Here is a 23,582-nt window from a genome sequence, read left to right as displayed (position 1 = left end):
AGCGAGTTTTGCGTGTTTCCAAGAGAGTGATTATAATGCACTATGAACTCTAGGCTGGGGGTGAATTAAGTAAAGGCAAGAGGAAATAGGGAGGAGAAACTAGGCTAAGTATATATTGGCTCAGGGGCACCTGGGTGGCTCAGCTGGTTGAGTGTCTGACTTGATTTCTGCTCAGTCCTGATCCCAGGGTTGTGGGATTGAACAACCTGAGAATGAACATTGCTGAGCATGGAGCTTGCTTAAGATTCTCTCTCTTCCATTGCTCTCTCTTTCTCTTAAAACAAATTAAAAATAATATTGGCTCAACAGACTGGTGGTATAAGACTTGTTGCAGTGGAGTACTAGGGTTAATGAAGTGGAAAAACAGGAAGGAGCATAGGATTGCAGGGTACACGAAACAGAGACTGGGAAAGTGGTGTAATTTCTGGGATGATAAACCTCAGGGAGGAGGTGACTGTAATAGGGTAGAAGCAAAGGTGATAAGAGATGAGGGGGTGCTCTATCCCCTACTTTCCAATATTCTGTTTCTATTGTATTATTGCGCTTACAGAACACTTAGGAAAAAATGTCGAATAATAGCTGTGGTAATGAATGTCTGTCTCATTCCAGACTTTAATGGGGCTGCATTTATCATTAACTACGGAGCTATTATTGCAGATAGCCTTTATCATGTGAAGAAAATTTCCTGCTATCTCTAGCTAATTGCAGTGATCCTATGGTTTGCTCCTTTGACCTATACATATAATGAAAAAAATTTTAATAATAGACTTTTCTAAGATTGAACCATCTTTGCATTCCTGGTAGGAGTCATTCTATATTAGCCTTCTGTTACATTGCTTGATTCAATCTGCTAATATAATACTTTGGATTTTTCTATCATAAGTCAGATGGTTGGCACTGTATCCTTAAGATCTGCACAACTCCCATTTTCCTGTCTCCTTCTCTTGGCTGCCTACATTACTGACTTTCAAATTGACCCCTAGCTAACCTCTTCCTGTTTCTGTAAGTTGATGTCTTACTCCACCTCGTCCTTCCTGTTGCTAGTTGTGTCTACACTACTGACCCTCTGATTCCTTTCTTCTTTAAGCTGGTCTTACAGCCTCCTTTACTCAGGGTGTTCTTCATTGAGGGTGAAGTCTACCTGTAATGCTGTGATATTTTTCCAGCCTTCTCTCTGGGCTGTCTGGGGATGACAGGTGCACCTTGGTTTGGAGGGCAACTCTTTCTTTTTTAGCTTTTGCTTTTTTAATCCAGGTAAAATTCATGTAACATAAAATTAACCATTAACATTTTTTAAAAGTTTATTTATTTATTTTGAGAGAGAGAGAGAGAGAGAGAGAGAGAGAAAGCAAGTGAGCATGAACAGGGGAGGGGCAGAGAGAGAAAAAGAGGGAGAGAGAGAATCCCAAGCAGGCTCTGCACCATCAGTGCAGAGCCTGATACAGGGCTCAATCTCGTGAACTATGAGACCATGACCTGAGCTGAAATCAAGAGTCAGATGCTTAACTAACTGAGCCACCCGGGTGTCCCATCATTAACCATTTTAAAGCGTATAGTTCAGTGGCACTTAGTACATTCACGGGGCTGTATAACCATCAACTGTATCTAGTTTCAAGAAACTTTATCACTAGTAAAGGAAACCCCTCACCCATTAAATAGTCGATTCCCATTCCCCCTACCCACCAGCTCCTGGCAGGCACTGGTCTGCTTTCTGTATCTGTGTATTTTCCTGTTCTGGATTATTTCATATAAATGCAACCATACAACTTGTGACCTTTTAGGGCAGAGTACACAGATGTTCATAGCTTCACTACTCACAATAACCAAAAAGTGGAAACAATCTAAATGTTCAACCAATGAATGGATAAACAAAATTTGATCTATCCACACAAGGGGATGATCTTCAGCCATGAATTAAGTACTGAAACATGTTACAACATGGATGAACCTTGAAAACATGCTCCATGAAAGAAGCCAATCTCTCTTGTTGGCTTTGTGGAAAGCAAGCTTCAAGAATGTACAACTAATCTTGGAGGCACAGTGGGTAGAGCAGTATGAAAGTCAGAAGTCAGTTTGGAACCAATATGGAGCAGGGGCTGCATCTTACAAGTTTATCTCACTTTGTATGCTTCTTAGCTATTGATGTTGATAAGTTACACCTCCCAGTAAGTAAGTGTGATGCTAAGGACTCTTCCGGACGTTCTACAACCCTCACTGGTTGATGCAAAAACATTTTGGGGCTATTAATGCTGAAACTGCTTTTTCTGTTTCCAGTAAGAGATGCTAAAAACCTTGTACCTATGGACCCCAATGGCTTGTCAGACCCTTATGTGAAACTGAAACTGATTCCTGACCCCAAGAGTGAGAGCAAGCAGAAGACCAAAACCATCAAATGCTCCCTCAACCCTGAGTGGAATGAGACATTCAGATTGTGAGTTAAAATTATTACGCCCAGCGCGGGTGGTGGAGGTTGGCCTGTGGGCCACCTGAGATCGGGGAGTGCCTCTCCTAGCTTCCATTTCATTCTTCCCTTCCCTCCTTCCCTCTCTCCCTCTCCCCCGCCTCCCTTCTCTTCCTCCCCCTCCATATGCATTTTTGCATTGCAAGCCAAGTAAAAATTGGAACTTATTTTTTTTAATAGAGTTGAGAATGTCTGTGGTGTGGGGAGTGGGTGGGACAGAAAATAGTGTGATGTGTTGCTAGGTGAAGGCAAGTTGTGGGAGAAGTGGTCTCTGTGAACAGCGGGACATAACCCATAGGGTGTGGTGATAACCCCTCTAGGACTCAGTTTGTAGATATGCATGTGCTGAGGCTGCAGCCTGCTGGGAGTTCTCTGCTAGCTTCCATGGAGGGTCTTCCCTGGCTAGTGCTCCAAGAACCTGGGGCCACTTTTTGATGCATTTGGGCCCACGAGTGTTAGTTACGTGAACCGATATTTATTGAACATATCGTGGTTATAAAAAGCACGATATTCAATGATCTAACTCCGTTGGCAATTTCATCCCCAATAACCAATGGTGCTTGAGGAGGCTAAAGAATGTGGCCAGAGTCCCCCCAGAAGATATGGGGTTGAGGGGGATTCGGCTTCCAACAGCCTGACTCGCCGGGACTGTGGGCCCAAAGCATGACTGCTTGTGGGAACGCCATCCCCTCGCTCCTCTCTCAGGGCAAAACTGGGGGCTCATCTCAGCCTCATTCAAGGACGCACCTCAGACCCATTGGCCCTGACCAGCACCAACGAGACTTTTTCCTCTGTACACGTCCTCAGCCTCATGCGAACTCACGCGTGTGCAAACACTCGCGCAATTATATAATTGATATCCGCATGTCTTAGAGTGACTGTGGCAGCAGGGTTTCCTGAACACCACGAGCCCTATTAAGACATAAGGCAGCAGGAGTATCTAGAACTGTTTCTGTCAGAGCTGGCCTAAGTCCTCTGCTCGGTTAAGCCACAGCCTGGCAAACTGGCAAAGCCTTTCCCTCCCAGGGGATCTCGTCTGGGATTGGAAACAGAATACGTTTCTTGCAATATCTTGTACTCTTTAAAAATTCCTACCTTCGGGGGCCTTGTCCTCTTAAACATTTCATCTGCTTGCAAAATCACTGTGACCTCCTCTGACTTCTCTCTTCTTTCCCTTTGCAGCCAACTGAAAGAATCGGACAAAGACAGAAGGCTGTCTGTAGAGATTTGGGATTGGGATCTGACCAGCAGGAACGACTTCATGGGATCTTTGTCGTTTGGGATTTCCGAACTGCAGAAAGCCGGTGTTGATGGCTGGTAAGGAGGATTTTGCTTTGAAAGCTACCATACAGCTTGGTCCATCGAACGTGGGAACAATGTTTTCCTTTTCCTCCTAAAATGAAATACGAAGGCAGAGTCACAGAGTGATGACTGGTAGATTGGACCTACCTCACATATATGTTTTATTTGGTCCTCATGCTTAAAAAAAAAAAAAATCACTCGCTAGTATTTTCAAAATCAGAACACTTTCCATAGAAGTCTGGACTTCTGGCTTGCAAAACCAGAAATACCTGGACGACTGGGCCTAGAAGGCAACGGTTGAGAACAGGTGAGTCGTTAATGCCCCCTCCAGACAGGACACGGATTTTCTGTTTGCTATAGTCTTCACTATTCTATTGTTTTCTGTCTGTCCTACTTGACGCAGTTCTATGTCTTGGCTGGCCCCATGGGTGCTAAAGTGGCTCTCACGATATACCCTAAAGATATTTGCAATCCACTGTCAGATTCTGGTTTCGTAAGAAGATACTACTCCTTTGGGCCCGCCTACCAAGCCTGGCCACAGAGGTGCTGGGAAGAGGCTGTAATGGTCTCTTTTGTTCCCTTCTTGTGGCAAAAAAAATCCTTGCTCCCATATTCCCAGCAAAGAGGCTGGGTAAGCCCCCTGGGCCACAGTTTCTCTATCATCTGAGGAAAGGAGTCAGAATACATAGTCTAACCTGGCACCATAGCTTTGGGCAAAGCAGGGGTTAGTGGATGCTCTTATCTCTTTAAGAGAAATGGTCTCCTTTCTGAATGCCTTCATTCAGGGCTTTTTCAGTTACAAGTGCAAGAAAATAAGAATCCAACCGGTGTAGCAAGAAAGAGAATGTAGCATCTGGACTCCACTCTCTTCCCATTGTTCACCTTACAACTTCCCTGTCTGTCCTGCTTATTGTAGACTTTGATCCAAATAGATACTGAGTCTCTATTCCATTTGGGTCACTAGAGATCCGTGACAAACACGCCCTCATGGAGCTTAGCTTCTGGAAGGGAAGAGGAAATGTCAGGAATAACTAGTAATCAATTATTATTGATTGTGAAGGAGGACAGAAGCTAAGTGTATATAAAAGTAAGAATAGGAGGGGCGCCTGGGTGGGTGGCTCAGTCGGTTGGGCATCCGACTTCAGCTCAGGTCATGATCTCACGGTTTGTGGGTTTGAGCCCCGCGTTGGGCTCTGTGCTGACGGCTCAGAGCCTGGAGCCTGCTTCGGATTCTGGATTCTGTGTCTCCTCCTCTCTCTGCCCTCCCAGGCTCATGCTCTGTCTCACTCTGTCTCTCAATAATAAAATAAACGTAAAAAAAATTTTTTTAAAAGAATACTAGTAATAAGGTGTGTTCAAGCACAGCTCACAAATGGTTAACAACATTAATTCTCAAAAAATAGATAATGAGCATTTGTCACAGTTTTCCTTAGCTCACAAATTGGAAGCCAGGAAGATGAATGGCTGATTCTGAAGGTTTGAGAAGCTGATCCTGGTATGCCAGGAGACACAGGAATGCTGACATAACGTTGCTAAATTAGCGGTGACACTAGCTGGTAACCAGGGCAATGAAATCACAACCACGGAGGGCACCTGTCTACCGGACTGGAAGAACTTCTTTTTTATATATATTTTTAAGATTTTGTTTTATTTTTTTTAGGTCTATTTATTTATTTTGGGGGGTGGGTAGAGGGGTAGAGAGAGAGGGAGAGCACTCGAGCTGCAGAGGGGCAGAGAGAGGGCAAGAGAGAATCCCAAGCAGGCTCCAGACTCAGGACAGAGCCCAATGTGGGGCTCGATCTCACAGACTGAGATCATGACCCGAGCCCAAATCAAGAGTTGGACACTTAGCTGACTGAGCCACCGAGGCGCTCACAACCCAGAGAGATGAAGAGTTGCATGCTTGTCCGACTGAGCCAGCCAGGCGCTCCAGACTGGAAAAAACTTCTAGAAGTTAGTGTCTATCCTTGCAGAATTGGGAGGCCATCTGGGTCCTATTTGACTGTGGCTTATAAGTAACAAGACTAAATAATAGTAACACTTGGGGCGCCTGGGTGGCTCAGTCGGTTAAGCGTCCGACTTCGGCTCAGGTCATGATCTCGAGGTCCGTGAGTTCAAGCCCCGCGTCAGGCTCTGTGCTGACAGCTCAGAGCCTGGAGCCTGCTTCGGATTCTGTGTCTCCCTCTTTCCTAGACCCTCCCCTGTTCATGCTCTGTCTCTCTCTATCTCAAAAATAAATAAATAAACGTTAAAAAAAATTAAAGAAAAATAGTAACAACTAATAAGTAGAAGTGAGGAAGGAGAATTAATTAGAAAATACTCCCACGTGAGAGCGAAAGGTGCCATCTTTTTGCCATTTTCCCAAGTTTAACGAAGGTGCGGAAATCCTCAGCAAAATACTTGCAAACCGAATCCAATAATCCATTAAAAAAATCATTCACGATAATCAAGGGGGATATACCCCAGGGATGCCAGGGTAGTTCAGTATTTGCAAATCAATCAGTGTGATGCATCACATCGACAAGAGAAACGATAAAACCCACAGGATCATAGATGCAAAAAAAGAAAAAGCATCTGACAAAGTAACAACCTCCATTCATGACAAAAACTTGGGTAATTTTTCTTAGCATGTGGATGATCTGACTTCGCATGCTGCCATTGTCACTACTGACAAATTGCATGTTCCTTTCTCTTTAAGTCAGGAGTAAAGAGGTTAAAGAGAAAGGATGCACAACCCTACGGGGTCTAAGTGAGACAGGAGAGAGAATATAATAATAATAATTACAAGAACAATAGCTACCACTTATCGACTCGTACTGGATGCCAGACTCTGTGCTGATCCCTTTCCAGGTGTCCTGAAGTCATACACAGGTACCCATAATAGCTTCTTTATTTTCTATAATGCACCCAGACTTTCTTACGTGGTTCCGTGACCTCCTGGTGGCGAGGAGAAGGGGACCATCCTGCATATGGTGCCTTCTGGGCTTCACTGCCACGAAGCGGCCGATCCTACCTGGTCCCTGAACCTGTGCCCGCTGAGGCAGGACGGGTCCTTTCCCTGGCTTTGGAGCATCATCTCTGTCTCCTGCACGGGGACCCAGAGTGCCGTCTGGTTTCTCCCTGTTTCCCTGGCCTGCTGCTCCTGTGACGTTTGGCCCTCCACGTAGGTCTGTGTCCAGGGCTCAGGGAGAAGGTGGGGCAGAGCCCCTCTGCTTTTACCCTCTCCTTGCTCTCTTCTCGTGGTTCTTCAGGCCCACAGGGCAGGGCTCTCTCTCACAGGTGCCACTCCTTCCTTGGTCCCATGCCTGCCCCCATCGACCCCCTGGAAACAGACAGCAGAGCACAGGGAGGACAGAAGGACCAAGTCCAAACTATCCCCGCATGTACACCTCATCATCCTTTAACTGTCCCGCCAGTTCTGGGTGCATCGTCGTTCCTGGGATCAGAGTAGTCGAGCAGTGTGTGAAGGGACACACAGCTTGTAAGTGACACGCTTGAGTTTGGGCCCAGGTCTTTACGATGCCAGGGCCTAAGCTCATGCACACCACATTCCACCTGCTGGGACGGGGATTGGCAGAGGCTTAGAGGGTAGATGGGTGGGTTTGGACCCTGGGTCTCCTAAGGGGATGGATGCTTTGTGACTTCAGGTGTATCATTTCACCTCTCTGCACTATAGCCTTTTCAGCAGTTATGATTCCATCCATCCGAGATCATTCCAGCCCCCCCCCCATGCCCCTTCTAGGAGAATCGTGAAGCCGACGAAATTAGAGGAGGGAACTTTTGCTAAATAAAATCTCCTTTGGGATTTTTGCAAATAAACGTCCTCTTCAGATTATTCAGGGCCAACACATCTATGCTGGTGTCTTGGCTGTAAATGTATCAAATTCTAGAAATTCGCATTCTTGTCCCTATGTGATCTTGGGTGAGTTACATCTGGTCTCAGAGACTCAGTTTCCCCATCTGGCGGGGACTGAGCTCTCCCCGCTCTTCTGTTGCGTGGCAATTGGAGACCACGTGACAGATACAGAACAGCGGCAGCTGTGAGAGCTCCCAGATGTGGTGTGCCAGCCTCAGGCCCCTCATCTGCTGCTTTGCCACCAGCCCCGCCTCTGTCGTCAGATCCGGTCCTTTGTTTCTAACTTTGTTTGTTTCTCCTGTCTCCTTTCCTTCCCCTTGTTTTCCAGAGGTTCCTCTGTTGTGCTGTGGTTTATTTTTCTGCAAAGAGGGAGCTCTGGGATTTACATATCAATTCTGCGTTTCGGTGTTCTTGTTTTCTGTGGGTTTGTTGGGTCGTTGCCTTTGAATTTCAGTTGAACGTTGCGCTAATTTATTTTTCCTCTCTGAACTGACTCCGCTCTTCAAGAATAAAGAACAAGCATTAGAGAGAATCAAGATTTCCTCCAACTCGTGATATGTTGAGTTCCAGCCTTTGTTGCTTGTTCAAGGTCTGCACTTGTGTTTTTAATTTCCTTTCAAGCGTGCTTTTATTTAGGCGTTTTGGAAACCTCTGACGCTAGCTTTTTGTTTTGTTTTTCATTAATAATGTCAAATGACAGTACAGTACTTTATGGTCAGAGAATATGGCCTGTACCCTCCCCACCCTTCCCCTTTCTTTCTTTCCAATTTAGCTTAGTTCATTGTTGCTAAATGTTCACATTTCAATACAGAGATTATATTCACTACTCGTAGGGCATGCATTTCAGTGTTTATTAATTCCATCTTAATATAATATCTAGATCTCTTAAGCCTTCCTATTTTTTTATTTGTTTCATCTGGCCAAAATGTATAGTGCTCTCTAAGGTTCTCCCAGTAATGATTTATTCAAACATCTGATTTCATCTGATGGGTTTGGTCTTATATGTGTGTGGCATCATCACTGACCACATGACTCTTCAAGACTTATTTTCAAAAATGACTTCTATCAACACTGAATTATGTCTGTTGCCATAGATACTCTTTGCCCATGGTTTTGCCTTGTGGCTGACATTTCTTCAGTGGATATACATCGCGAGTACCTATATACTGAGGAGAGTTTGGTGAGCAAACAGGCAAGAATCTTTGTGTTCACAGAGTTTTCTTTTTATCTGGAGAACAATATACAAAATTTTTAAAGATGAGTAGTAAAAAATAGCACATTTGAGGCTGACAAATGCTATAGAGAAAAGTCAACAAGAAACAAGGATAGGGAATGCCAGGCAGTGGTGATAATCTGATTTATTTAATACAGTTCCCAGGAAAGGACACACTGAAAACGTGACATATGGCAAAGGCCTGAAGGGGGGGGTGAGGGAGTGAACATGTGGAGGTCTAGGAAGGGATTGTCCCAGATGGCGAGAACAGCAAGTGCAAAGGCCCTGAGGCAGGAGCATCCCTAGCAGGCTTGAGGGGCAGAGAAGTGACCTATGTGGCTGAAGCTGGATCTGAAAACGAGGTAGTGGTGGGGGACAAGGACTGGCAGGATCGGGGGGAATGCTCAGCAGATACCACAGGGGCCTTTTAGGAACTTTGTCTTCTGCCCACAGGAGTAAGTTGAGAAGCCAAGGAATGAGGACATCTGATTTACCTTTTAACCTGCCACCTTTGGTTGCAGAGTGGTGAATACAGCTTACCTCATGGACCCTGTGCATTTTCTTCTGCTTAATCTGAGTCCTTTTGTTTGGTATAGCAAGCAGTGTGTTCTTGGACATAAAACAAAACAAAACAAAACAAAACAAAACAAAACAAACCCTGAATCTGAAAGTCTTTCTTCTTTTCCATAGGGAAACGTTTTAATGTTTATGGTCATAATTGCCATATTTCCATCATGGTGTTTCTGATTCTGAGGGGTTTTTTCCATCCTATTTCATTTTCCTTCTTCTTCCTTTTCTTCTTCTTTTTAAAAACATTTTAATGTTTATTTTCGAGAGAGAGACACAGAGTGTGAGTGGGGCAGGGGCAGAGAGAGAGACAGATAGAATCTGAAGCAGGCTCCAGGCTCTGAGCTGTCAGCACAGGGTCCAACCTTCTTCTTCCTCCTCCTCCTCCTCCAGACAACTATTATATCATTGTTACCTTAAAATTATGTTCTTTAAGCTTTCTTTTGGTGTTACTAATAATGTCATTTGGCTTATTATTTTTCTTTTGAAAAAAAAAACCCAAAACAAAACACTAAGTCTTTGGAATCAGACTTCCTGGGTTAACATCTCTGCTCCATCATTTCCTCGCTGTGCACTCTTGGGCAACTTACTTTGCCTCTCTGACTCCTTTCCTCATTTGGAGATAATAGTGGTAATTATGTCATAGGAGTGCTATAATACTAAAATAATTAATATCAGTGAAGTGCCCAGTGTCTGCTGAATAGTAAGCACTCAGTAAGTGTTAGTGGTTATTATAAATTGAATAATTATTAGAAAAATATAAATAAGAAAAAAAATATTATCCAGAATCCCACTGCCCAGGAATAATCACTATTGATTAAGAGGTTCTTCTCTGTGTGTCTGTATTGTGTACATGCGATTGTGCATGTGTCTGTGCTCACGTATGTGTGTATGAAGCACAAATGAAATCTTATTGGACATAGTGTTTAGCAGCTTTTGCATTTTTCACCTAACCATGTGTAATGAACACTTCTCCCTATAAATCACTCATCTTGGGCAACATCATTTTCTGTGGTCCATTCTACAGATCTGCCTCCACTTACAGAATTATTTCCTTACTATGAGATGTGTAATGCTTACCTATGTAAATAATTCTACAGCAAAAATCCTTGCAGCAAAACCTTTATGCACAGCTTTCATTATTTCCTAAGGAGTCTCTAATCCTGGAATTGATGGCTTTGAGAACATATGTATTATTAAAGCATTTGCCAAACTGTTCTGCAATTTTTTTCAATTTACATTCTCACCAGTGCTGTGTGATGCGTCTCATTTCACCCACACTTGTCAACACCTGGTATTGTAAATTTCAAAGATATAATGCAGGGATTATACATATTTTGTTACTAATTATACACATTTATATAATACTCATTATCATACATACTTTGTTACTAATTATGTGGAATAGTTTCGTTTGTATATTGCCATTTGTTTGTATTTACAAATGGCTGTGTCCTGATTTTTGCCTCTCACTTTCTTATTGAATTATAAGAACTTTTTATATAAGATGGATCATAATATGTGTTTCTTGGAATATATGTTGTGATATTCCTTCCTTTCATGTTGTATGTTAATTTTGGTGAGATGCATTTTTCTTTTTTTTAAGTTTATTTATTTATTTTTAAGACAGAGAGGGAGAGAGAGTGAGTGTGGGGTGGGGTCAGGGTGGGGGGAGAGGGAGAGAAAGAATCTCAAGCAGGCCCCACACTGTCAGCACAGAGCCCAACATGGGGCTTGATCTCACAAACTATGAGATCATGACTTGAGCCAAAATCAAGAGTTGGATGCTCAACCGACTGAGCCACCCACGTGCCCTGAATTTTTCTTAATGGTATATTAAGCATTCACTTCAGCCCTAATCAATATATAAATATCAGCCTTAATTGCCAGAAAAATTTCTCAGGTTTGTCTTCTAATCTCCTAATTGTTATCTGAATTATCCATCCTAGTGTTCATTGTTTCCAGTGGATTTTTAAATTTAGTAATTATATTTTTCTTTTGAAAGTAGCCTTTTCTAATCTCCCATGGTTCCCTTTTCAGAGATGACTTAGCCTCTTGAATCTCATTGAAAGTACAAACCAGATATTTTTTAGAATTTTCTCTCTTTTGGCAATAGTTCTGTTTCATGGGAGGTACTTACCCGATTTCTCATTGTTTCTCTCTATTTGAATGAGTTTTTCATATATCCTGTTATTTTTTTATATCTGCCCATCCTTGTAGACTGATGAGCACAGGAATGATGAGTTTCTCAGTTCTAATTTTTCAAATTCAGATGAAGGGAGAAAGGGGTCTTTGGAATGTTTTGGAACTTTTCCTTGTCAGAACAGGGATCCTGTTCCCTGTGGCTATTTTTGAGAGATCCACTGCTGGAGACAGCTACCCAATAGGCAGCCTTCCTGCTCTAGAGGGGGGCATTTTCCCCTGCTGGTTTTGTGCAACTCCAAGTTGGAAGGGATCCCTCCTTTCCTTTTCTCACAGGTACAGCGTCCTTGTTCAGCGGCAATAGTGACAGCATACCGTCTACAGAAAACAGCAGGGCACTTTGATGCATCCCATGCTTCCTGACTATGGACCAGAATTGGTGACTGTCATCCAGTCCCTGTGGTCTGGCACAGGTTGTTAGTGGGGTTCAGTCAGAGGTCCCATTGACTGGTCACAGCTTGATCTGTAGTTTCCAAAGTGGCTTAGACTGTACACGGTTTGGATGGCTCATGGTTGGGCATTGGTAATACTGAGTTGCACCCTGACCAAGCTATTCTTTGGCCAGCTCCTTCAAACTTTCAGATTAACCACAAAGACAGAGTCCCTTAACAATGCTGCCATACCCTTAACATTCTTTAACTCTTGCTGCTGGCTGAACTCTTATGTTAACAAAGAGGTCCAGGCATTAGGCTCAGAGCCTCTGATAAACCAGGCCATCTGCTAGGACTTGTCTAACTTTGATTTGCATACATTTACTCTTCTATAGTTCCTTTACTTGTAACCCATTGGCTTCTTTCTTGAAGTGTATTTATCATTTAAAAAAGAGATGATAGGGGCGCCTGGGTGGCGCAGTCGGTTAAGCGTCCGACTTCAGCCAGGTCACGATCTCGCGGTCCGGGAGTTCGAGCCCCGCGTCAGGCTCTGGGCTGATGGCTCAGAGCCTGGAGCCTGTTTCCGATTCTGTGTCTCCCTCTCTCTCTGCCCCACCCCCGTTCATGGTCTCTCTCTGTCCCAAAAATAAATAAACGTTGAAAAAAAAAAATTAAAAAATAAATAAATAAATAAATAAAATAAAAAAGAGATGATATAATGAAAAACATCAAGCTGACCATAATATCTAGACTAGGAAAATTCACAAAGGCCAATAATGTTTGCCAACCACTGCTTCATGTTCTCTTACTATGACTTTAATTTGTGGGAATTCCTAGACGTCTCTGCTGTGTGGATGGCACCCTTGACTGCCAGCAAAGATACAGTTGTTCTCCTACGTTTGCATTTCTTTTGGTCATTTCAATGGAAACTGGGAAGAAGGTAATTGAATATTAAACGTGGAGGCCTAAAGGCTCAACTAGTCCCCTCTGCTTTGAATCACCTCTCCTCCTATTTTTAGAAGCTGCTGAGGAAGGTTTGTGAGTGGAGGAAAAGTCGTCATGAAAATTGTGAACTGGGGTTAGGAAGTCTTTCTTTGGGAGTGAGGTGGTTCCCCCCCCCCCCCACCCCAGTGACTCAAATATCTTTGGAAGGTTCCTTCTCCTTCCTCACTCTCATGTTACCCTTTGAGTAGACAGAAAGATCTTTGTGGTCAAAAGCCTGCTGAAGCCATCTTGTTTATTAGGATAATGTCAATATCAGTAATGATGATGATGATTTCTTTTATCTCTTGCTAAATGCCAAGCACTATGCTTATCATTTTACATGAGTCACCGTATCTCAGCTTGACAATAATCCTGTGAAAAAGATTTTTTTTAAGTAATCTCCGTGCTTAACATGGGGCTCAAACTCATGACCCTGAGATCAAGACTCACGTGCTCTTGCAGCTGTGCCAACGAGGCGCCCCTGAAAAAGACTTTTGTTCCAGTTTATGGATTTATTTTAAATGTTTATTTATTTATTTCAAGAGAGAGGAGAGAACTCGAGTTGAGGAGAGGCAGAGGGGGGGCGGGTGGGGAGAGAGAGAGAATCCCAAGCAGGCTCCACGCTGTCAGTGCAGAGCCCGATGTGGGGCTCGAACTCACAATCTGTGAGATCATGACCTGAGCTGAAATAAAGAGTTGGATGCTTAACCGGCTGGGCCACCCAGGTGCCCCTGTTCCAATTATAGATGAGAAAGATCGAGGCTTAGAGGGCCTAGCCAGCTTATCCAGTGACCCAGGGAGGCAAAGGCAGAGGTGAGATTTGGACCCAGGCAGACTTTGACCAGGGGCTTGTGTACTTACCCACTGAGGGATGCCGTTTCTCAAGAGGTTAATACAGGGCACTTTAGGAAGGCATCTGCAGAGAAAACAGCGTCATGGAGACAAGTCTGTAGTCATCCAAATGCTGCTGAGTGAGTGCCAGGATGCTGGGAGAACGTGATAAGAATCCATCGACCATGGGAGATCTTCGTAGCATTCTTTCAGAATGGGAAAGCACTTGGTGGAGAAAGTATGTGCATGGGGAGAGAGAGGCAGAGTCAGCCAGAAGTTTGCATCTTATAAACACAGCATATTCATTTTTTCTGATATCTGTGGAATAGTGACAAAAATACAGCATGCCTGGCTACAGACATGCATGCATGCACACACACACACACACACACACACACACACACACATGCTCCCCAAAAGAAAAAACCCTCAACACGTTTTTTAAGGTAGAGCTGTCTACAGTCTTCCTTTTCTTATCCTAATCAACAAAATAATATCGAGTACAGTCATGGAATTTGTCATGTCTCCTTGTCTCCCTGTAGGTTTAAGCTGCTGAGCCAGGAGGAAGGCGAGTACTTCAATGTGCCCGTGCCACCAGAGGGAAGTGAAGGGAATGAAGAACTACGGCAGAAATTCGAGGTAAGATGTCTTTCTTTCTACACCGGTGGGAACTGGTTGAGTCTGCCTCTGTGCCATTTTGCCCAGTTATGGTGTGGTTTCTACCAAGGCCTTTCATGACTCTGTGCCTTTGCAGTATTATTCTGCCTCCCAGAAAACTCCTATGTATCCTGCAAAACCCCAGCCAAACGTACCCTGTTTTGTGAAGCCGTTCCCACCTCCCTGTCCTCATTTAGATTTAGACTTCTCCTCGAAAGTGCTCATTCGCTCCTTGAGTCATTGTGATGGTAGCTTGGACCGGGACGGTAGTAATGGTAAATGAACGAAGTGGACTGAGAAGTGATATATTTTGGAGGCTGAATCAACTAGGCTTGCTGAGGGATAGAATCTCGGTTTGGATCTATTGGCGGGATGGTGCTGTACTGTTAACAAATGGACTTGTTTGTGCTAGTGACTTCATGAAATGTTCGTAGGTGTATCTTCCAAAGATGAAGAGCCCTTGGCCGTAACCTTGGACTAGAGTGCTGCCTCTACATTTACCTTAGCTGAGCCCCCTCCCTTCTGTGGGGCCAGTAAACCCCATTTTCAGCTACGTGAGAGGAGCAGATGTGTAGGACACATTCCAGTTTTACAAAGAAAATGTTTCGGGGAAGATGGATTTGAGTTATTTCATTACATATGTATTGAATGATTTTAAAGTAGTTTCAGAAGGGAAAACACATTATTTTGTTTGCACAAACTCAATATACTGAGTCTGATGGGAAATCATCAATTCTAGATAAACAGTGGTGGCCTGCTAAATCCAAAGAAAAATGAATAAAATAGCTAAAATGAATTAGATCACTATCATTTGTTCATCAAGTAATCACACAGGCAAATAAAAAAAAAAAAATTGTGACCAGGTAAAGTTCTGTGAAATAGAGGTCCATGTTACTTTGAGAACATCTACGAGGGAGATGTAACTTTGTCTCAGAGGACAGGGAAGGTGTCATTGAGGCATCAACAGTGCAAGTTAACTGAATAGAGAGGCAAAAGAAAATTCCATTCAGAGAGGACAGCATGTGCAAAGGCCCTGTGGTGGTGGGGTTACATGGCAACTGCGTGAAATTTAAAGGCCAGTGTGGGTGGAGGAGAGAGAACAATGGATGAGTTCAAGGTAAGACTAAGGAAGTAGCTGGTGATCACAGTAGAAAGACTGCTGACCTTGGCAAGGATTTTGGCATTTGTCCCAAGATCTACCTTAATTTGCCCCTCAACTTGACAGAAATAGCATTTAAGTATTGACTCTTGTGCCCTCCACAACACTAGACTATGGTGATGGGTCTGACCCAGGGGGAAGGGAATATCCCTTCCTGGAAACCAGTGGGACAAACACACGGGCCTTGGGCTTATCGGTCACTCTCCAGTGAACTTGATAAGTGAAGGTTATTGCCGTGGAGCCAGCTCTAGCCCATATGAGCTGGTAAAAGGACTTCCCACGCAGTAGGGCCAACAGCTGGACACTTGACTCACCCTTCCAGAGAACACCTTCCATCGCTTTCCCTCAGCTTTTGGATGAAGGTGTGCCCATTTGCTGCCGTGTCAAAAATGTACTGTTGTGGGGACAAAAACAAAAGGCCACTATTTCCTCACATAAAATAAAGTCTCAGTTTGCAAAATGATCTCTTCCATCCTAGGGCAGCCGGGGTGACATTTCAGGATGTCAAAGAAAACAGTTCCTACATGAACATGGCATTTGTTGGGGCCAGTTATTGGCATGAAGTACAGGGCTGCTGTATCTGCGTGCAACAAAACGCATCCGTTTATTTCTAGCAAGAGCCTGCAAACGCTTGTTTATGCCTGAATTATAATTGCCCCATACCATAGTTGTTGATTAAAAAAAAAAAAATGCTTCCAACAGACCGAAAATTATTCTCAGACACATAGAGAAATTTCAGTTGACCTTGAACGTGAGAAATGTAATCCCTACGCAATAAGCAATTAGCACCCAGAATGACTCAGAAATTACTTTCAAGCCTCTTATCTGGAGAAATTCTGAGTGATGGTAAAATCGAGCTGCTGGAGTTGGGGTAATAGAATTTCACGGTAGGGTGAGCTCAGTGCAGTTACTGCGTGGGGTGTATTTCAGAACGTCCGAGTCGGCTCAGCCTGGGGGCCTTGTGTCTGACCATGGGCTTGCCTATGGGCCAGAGAAGGGAGAACTCCACTTAGGACGGTTCAGAATGGGTTTTCTGATGGTCTTGGGATTTTCTTACATAACAAAATGCTTACCGTGTGCCCTTTATTATTTTAAGTGCTGTGGAATATTAACTGAGTTACTCCTCACCACACCCGCGAATGGGAGATACTATGAGCACCCCCATTTTTGGTGTACAAACGAGGAAACTGAGGCCCAGACAGGCTAAGCAACTTTCTCACATCTCATCGCGGGTCATCATCCCGGGTTGAGTTTTCCCCAGAAGCAGACTGTAAAAGATTCAAGCACAAGTAGTTTCTTCAGGAAGTGATCCTGGGAAGCATCACTGATGAGCGGGGAGGAGACGCTGGGAAGGCAGGAGGCCGGGAAAGTGTGTGTTGTGAAGCAGGTCAGCGCTGTGGGCCGCTGGGATTTGACTCGTCAGAGAAGCTCAACGTGTGCCTCACGGGGTCCCATATGGGGGACGCGAAACTGCAGTAGTTATTATCCACCGGCTCAACTTCTGCCGCTGACTAGCAGCTGCGTTCAGTGGCGTTAACGGCCAGCATTTGCCGCTCGCCCTGTCTGTGGGTTCCGCTTGCTCCTGCAACCAGGAAATGAACCCACAGGCAGAGCTGCAGGTGTGAGCCGTAAGGAGCCTCAGGTGTGGAGAGGACAGTGCCGGTGGGGGGGGGGGGGGGTTGGAGGGACACCTGGGCCTTGTGGGTGCAGTGGGAAGCCTGCTCCGTTCCGGTGGTTCAAGGGCCAGGCTGCTCGGATTTGAATCCAACTCTGCCACTTTTCTCACTGGGTGACTGCAGGCAAGTAACTGTGAGCCTTTGCTTCCCCATCTGTACAATGGGAGAATCACAACACTTCTTAGCTTCCAAGGTTATGTGAGGATCGAATGAGATAATGCGTTTAGAACGATGTCTGGCACGTCATAGCATATAAATGTCAGGCCACTGTTGCCATCGTCAGCTTCCCCCTTGGAATAAATAAAGCTCAGAACGTGTTCCTTCGGAGCTTTGGAAGGGCCGCTTGAGGATTAGGAAGGATCTCCAAGCGTCCTGAGGCCTCGCCTCTGCTGCTGGTCCTGGGGTGCCCCTCCGGAGCTCCTTATAGGGGTGGGGGTGACAGTGGAGTCTGTAGGTTAAGCCAGGGGAGACACTCATCATCTGAATTGGAGCCCTGAGTGCTGGCCGCCGAGACGCCTCTGCTGCCCTCCAGCACAGTTTGGAAGGAGGCAGGCTTCTTGCTCAGACGCGTGGTCAGTTTGCTTTCCCTTTGAGTGCTGGATTCTAGGGCTCTAAATTGCAGACATGAAAAGACAACTCTTAGTGTACTCCTGTATCTGAAGACATATCCAACCCGGAAGGATAGGGGCTAATTTTAATTTGGGCCTCAATTTAAAAAGTTTTGCTCTTTGACAAAGTACCTGCTAGGCCTGGGGCTCCTGGGGATCATGGGACTTTCAGAGGGGACCCAGAATGGGCTTCTTGTCCTCCACAGGCTTACCGTATAGGGGGTCACAAACCCAAATGCTTTCAGGAGCCAGGCAGGAAACAAGGAGGGAAAAAAGCTTGGTGTCGTACAATAGGGCATGGTGGGGACTGTGGGAAACTGGAGAGAACATGTCCTATCTAAAAACACTATGCCTTGCTGGATGGGGCCCCATGTGGCCATATTTACTTCCCTGAAAGAAGCTGCAAATATGGGTTTTTATAGAACATCTGATTTTCAACAGTTGTCAACTAATTTAATTATTAAAACAACATCAGCACTGTGCAAACCAGGCGGATGGGGCCATTAGACTTCTTTTTTTTTTTTTTTTAATTTTTTTTCAACGTTTTTTATTTATTTTTGGGAGAGAGAGAGACAGAGCATGAACGGGGGAGGGGCAGAGAGAGAGGGAGACACAGAATTGGAAACAGGCTCCAGGCTCTGAGCCATCAACCCAGAGCCTGACACGGGGCTCGAACTCACGGACCGCGAGATCGTGACCTGGCTGAAGTCGGACGCTTAACCGACTGTGCCACCCAGGCGCCCCTAAGGCCATTAGACTTCTGATCCAGAGTTTAGAATCTGGTTTAGTCTGTTCAGGCTGCTATAACAACAACAAAAAACCCATGGGCTTAAACAATAGAGACTTTCTTCTCACAGTTCTGGAAGCTGGGAGGTCCAGGATCAAAGCTGCAGCCTGGTCATATTCTGGTGAGGGAGCCTATTCCTGGTTCCTAGATGGCTCTCTTCTCACTGTGTCCTCACCCCCTGGAAGGACCCATGGAGCTCTTGGTGGGGGAGGGACTCTTCTAGGAGGGAGGTCACTGCTGCCCCCCCATGAGGGCTTCACCCTCATGAGTTAATTCCTTCCCCAAAACGCCACCTCCTAATGCCATCACCTTTGTGGGTTAGGATTTTAATGTGTGAATTTTGGAGGGGAGGACCCAAACCTTATAGCCTACATGGGGGTTGGGGGAGACACAAACACTGTAGCTTGTATGGGGAACATACACTTTATAGGTCTATAGCCTGTACCTATGGGAAAAGTCACAGAAGCAAGTTGAGATGGGGGTGGAAAGAGGGTTTGGGTCCCATAATTCAGAGGAGGGAGGTTGCTCACAGGACTGAGGGATGAAGCTGGTTGGCCATTTGCTGCTCCTTGAGGGACAGAAAAAAATTTTTGCACTAAACAAAGGCAAACAGAGAAACTGGGTGAGTCCCTCACTCGTGCTTCACTGGCCGGCCATGCTGAGACCTGCGGTGTCCCCCTAAGGGCCGGAATGGGGGCTGGGGACCAGGGACGGTCAGGATTTGGATCCTCACAGGTTGGAGAATGCAGTGTGTGGATTGAGTGGGTCCTGACTCGGGATTCCAAGAAGGTGGGGGATGTGGTCCTAAAGCAGGGAAGACGGTAGGGTCAGGGAGGAAGGAGGGAACGTGTTCGAGTCGGGACAGCCTGGGCAAAACACCCTGGGGCCGAAGGGTGAGGATTTGGGATGATGGAAAGATAATGGCCCGGAAAAGGCAGTGTTACTTCTGCCCTGGCACTTTGCTTCTCTACCTGATGAGCTCATTTTTTAACCACTCGCTCTACGCCTGTAACCCCCAAACCTCTGTCTCCAGCTCAGATGCCAGTTGTCCCCGCATGTGCTTCCTGGGTGCACATGCTTGGCTGCCCCACGGACGCTGGAATCAGCACGTATCTTACTAGGAAATAACTTGACCGTGTGTGTTCACAGCAGCTCTGTTAACAGCCCCCCAAATGGAAACGACACAAATGCCCGTAAAGATGAGAATGGATAAACGTAAACAATGAACGCTATTCAGCAAATACAAAGGGACAAACCACTGATTCAGGCAACAGCACGGGTGCATTTCGAGAACGCGATGATGAGCGAAAGCAGCCAGATGCAAGGACTGCTTATTCCATAAAGGGAAGCCTGTTAGACTTTCACAGATCTTCACCAAATGTGTGGATTTCCCTCACCAAGAAATTCTCCAGTCCTCCGTGGACACCAGCTGGGTGTGCTACAATTTAATTCGCGGATGACAGACACCTGGAGATGGTGTAGACCCCACAGGTTGAGGGCTTGGTCTCACAAGGCTGTCCCCACTTTAGACTCTAGTCGCAAATTGTGGGCTCTCGGCTCACCCACACTTCTGTCTGACTTGCTACAAATCAGGGGTCCCCACCACCCCCTCCTCAGATTTGATAATGCTATAATGGCTCACAGAACTCAGGGAAACACTTACTTACTTCTACTCGTTTATTATATATTAAGGGATATGATAAAGGATACAGATGAACAGCCGGATGAAGGGATACACAGGGTAAGGTCTGAAAGGAGCCCAGGAGATTCCATCCCCCAGGGGGTTGAGATTCACCACACTGGAAGCTCTCTAAACTCCATAGTTGAGGGATTTTTATGGAGGCTTCATCATGGAGGCATGACTGATTATTAACTAACTCAGCCTCCAACCCTGGGATGGGACTGAAAATTCCAAGCTTCTGAAAAATCATGGCTTGGTCCTTCTGGTGACCATGCCCCATCCAGGAGCCCACCAAGAGAATTAGAATACAAGATGCTCCTATCGGTAAGTTAACAAGAACTTTAGGAGCTCTGTGTCAGGAACCAGGGGCAGAGACCAAATATATCTTCCTTTGGTTATGGCACACTCTATGATTCCATTTAGATGAAGTTCAAGAGCAAACGAAACTGACCTATGAGAATAGAAATCAGAACAGAGGTTGTGTTTGTGGGAGTGGGGACTGGATGGGAAGGGGCACAGAGAACTTTCTGGGGGTGATAGAAATGTTTCCTCTCTTGATTGGGGTCTGGCTTCATGGGTGTATCCATTTGTCCAAATTCCTAGAACTGTACGCTTGAGATTTATGCGTTTCAGCCTATCCACTGTAATATTTAAAACATTAATTTACAGGGGCACCTGGGTGGCTCAGTTGGTTAAGCATCCAACTTCAGCTCAGGTCGTGATCTCGCGGTTTGTGTGTTCAAGCCCTGCATCAGGCTGTGTGCTGACAGCCTGGAGCCTGGAGCCTGCTTCAGATTCCGTGTCTCCTCCTCTCCTCTCTCTCTCTCTGTCTCTCTCTCTGTCTCTCTCTCTCAAAAATAAACATTAAAAAAACTATTATATACTAACTTGGATGTAAATTAAAAAACGTCAATTGCAAAAAGAGGAAAAATGGTGGATGCTTTGTCAGCAGGACAGATGGGGCAACGACGATGAACAGGCGTGTCCCGAGGAAGAAGTAAACTTCAGAGTTTAAGCCCCTGTGGGAAAGGGGGGAGTCTCCGTGTGTCTGAAGTCAGGCTCTTCCCACCCTCTCACCCACATCTCCACACTTGCCCCTTCTCCACTTCTCCTCTGAGTGGAGAAGCATCCTGTCCTCATAGGTGCTCAACACAGGAGCCAAGGGCTTCATCCCTGAGCCTCTCGCCCAGTCTGCACGCAGCTCCGATAAGTCTACCTCCAAACCGACCCACTTTGTTCCCTCTGTGCCGGAGACACCCGGCATCTGGCACCGTGATGTCTCTAGTCACGTCCAGTGGTCCCCAAACTCACCTCCTTCATATGGGTCTCTTCTCTGGACTCAGGATGATCTTCTAAACGGAATATGATCATGCCAGGGCCTCCTTGAAGCCTTTTATGCTCATAATTAGCATTGACTTCTTCTTTTAAAAATGTTTATTTACTTTTGAGAGAGTGACAGAGGTATGAGGGGAGGGGCAGAGAGAGAGGGGGCCGGAGCGGCTCAAACTCACGAATCAGAAGATCATGACCTGAGCAAAGTCAGATGCTTAACCAGCTGAGCCACCCAGGTGCCCCAGCATTGACTTCTTGACAGGGTTAAGTCCTGTCCATCCCGTGCCACATCTACCTTGCGCTCTGTGTTCCGGCCAGACTAAATGGTGTTTGGTTCTTTGAATATGCCTTACTCTCTGCTCCATAAATGCTGTTTCTGTTGCTGACACCAAGTTGTTTATCTGGATAACTCCAGAATATCCTTTGGACACAGGGTGGGGGACCCAGTTCCTGCTGCAGTGTAAATTCTTTGAGCATCCATGTTTGGTTTTCTCCCTGATTGATCTTCAGCATCTAGAGTATCACCTGGCAGCTAGCAGGCACTCGGTGGGTAGTTTTTGAAAGAATGAGTCTTTCCCGAAATTCAAAACCCTGAAAAAACTTTTGTTGCCTCTTTGTCTCTAACAGACAGCTGAATAATGGGACAATAATAATAATACCTGTTGGGGCACCCGGGTGGCTTGGTTGGTTAAGCATCTGACTTTCTGACTTTGGCTTAGGTCATGATCTCACGGTTTGTGAGTTCGAGCCCTGCATCAAGCTCTGCACTGACAGTGAGGAGCCTGCTTGGGATTTTCTGTCTCTCCCTCTCTCACTGTCCCTCCTTCACTCATGCCTTCTCTCTCAAAATAAACCTAAAAAAAAAAAAATAGCTTCCATTTGTTGAGCACCTACTATGTGCTAGGAATGGTGCAAAGAACTCCAAGATACATTCTCTCATGATCTCCATGTGCTCGAAAAGGGGACTAAGGTTTAGAAACAACTAAGTACCAAATACAGCTAAGTGCCTACTCTGTGCCAGAGAAAGGAGAACACGACAGACAAAATCCTTGACCTCATGGAGCTCATGTTCTAGTGTGAGGACAAAGAGGAGACATTAAGAAGCAAGTAAATATTGGGTTTGTAGGATGGTGATAAGGGATATGATGAGAAACAAGTAAAGAAGGGTAATGGCAGTGGCTGAGAGCTTCTGCGTGTTGTTGTTGGGCAAGGCTGTCTGATCCGAAGTGAGGAAGCTCAGGGGACTGAGGACTAGAGGACTCTAGGCACAGGGGACAGCAAGTGCAAAGGCCCAGGGGCAAGGGCGTGTTTGGTGCTATCAGAGAACAGCCATGACGCCAGGGTGATGCAAGGAGAAGAGGCCCAAATCGGAGAAGGTACAGAGGGGCCAGGTCGTCTGTGGCCTCTGGCCTTTTATCTGAGAGAGATGCTAAAGTACGGGACATCTGAGCAGAGGAGCATCCTGAGCTGACTGACTTCCTCAGGATCGCACCGCTCCTCCACTCCAGGGCCAGGATTGTAGCCCTGGAGGTGAACCCAGTAACAAAGTCCTGGCGATTGTATCTCTCACTGCTGACCTTCTCTTCTCTCCCCAATGCAAAGCATTTGCTGCTATTCTGAGTCACCATTCTGCTGCTCACAGCAGCGAGACCCTCCCCCACTGCACTGAGGGCCAACACGGGCCTCTGCCATCCATCTCTTTGTGTAGCAGGAAACTGTATTAGTTGTCAGGGAAGTTACAGAGATAGATTCTGTGCCTTCACAGAGTTTCCAGTGCATTGGGGAAAACAGTGAACAGTTACCATCCAGTATAAGTGGGGGGTAAAATGGATGAAGGAAGCAAAGAGGGACATTTAATCCAGATAAAGACAGTTAAGGAAGTCTTCCCTGAGGAA

The 23,582-nt window shown here is 45.5% G+C and overlaps 1 protein-coding gene across 3 annotated transcripts in view; it reads left to right on the top strand.

Moving 5' to 3' along the window:
• Positions 1-23,582, top strand: part of PRKCB (protein kinase C beta) — a 329,538-nt gene that overhangs the window by 220,240 nt on the left and 85,716 nt on the right. For all 3 annotated transcript variants that reach the window (XM_043560272.1, XM_043560271.1, XM_043560273.1), the window contains 3 exons: positions 2,275-2,431; positions 3,644-3,778; positions 14,330-14,426. In XM_043560272.1, coding sequence (XP_043416207.1) covers positions 2,275-2,431; positions 3,644-3,778; positions 14,330-14,426 — 389 coding nt within the window. The remainder of the gene's footprint in view (positions 1-2,274; positions 2,432-3,643; positions 3,779-14,329; positions 14,427-23,582) is intronic.

The sequence above is a fragment of the Prionailurus bengalensis genome, chromosome E3 (assembly GCF_016509475.1).
Source record: "Prionailurus bengalensis isolate Pbe53 chromosome E3, Fcat_Pben_1.1_paternal_pri, whole genome shotgun sequence".
NCBI lineage: Eukaryota > Metazoa > Chordata > Mammalia > Carnivora > Felidae > Prionailurus > Prionailurus bengalensis.
The sequence above is the reverse complement of the archived record's forward strand: the minus strand, read 5'-3'. Positions and strand labels throughout refer to the sequence as shown.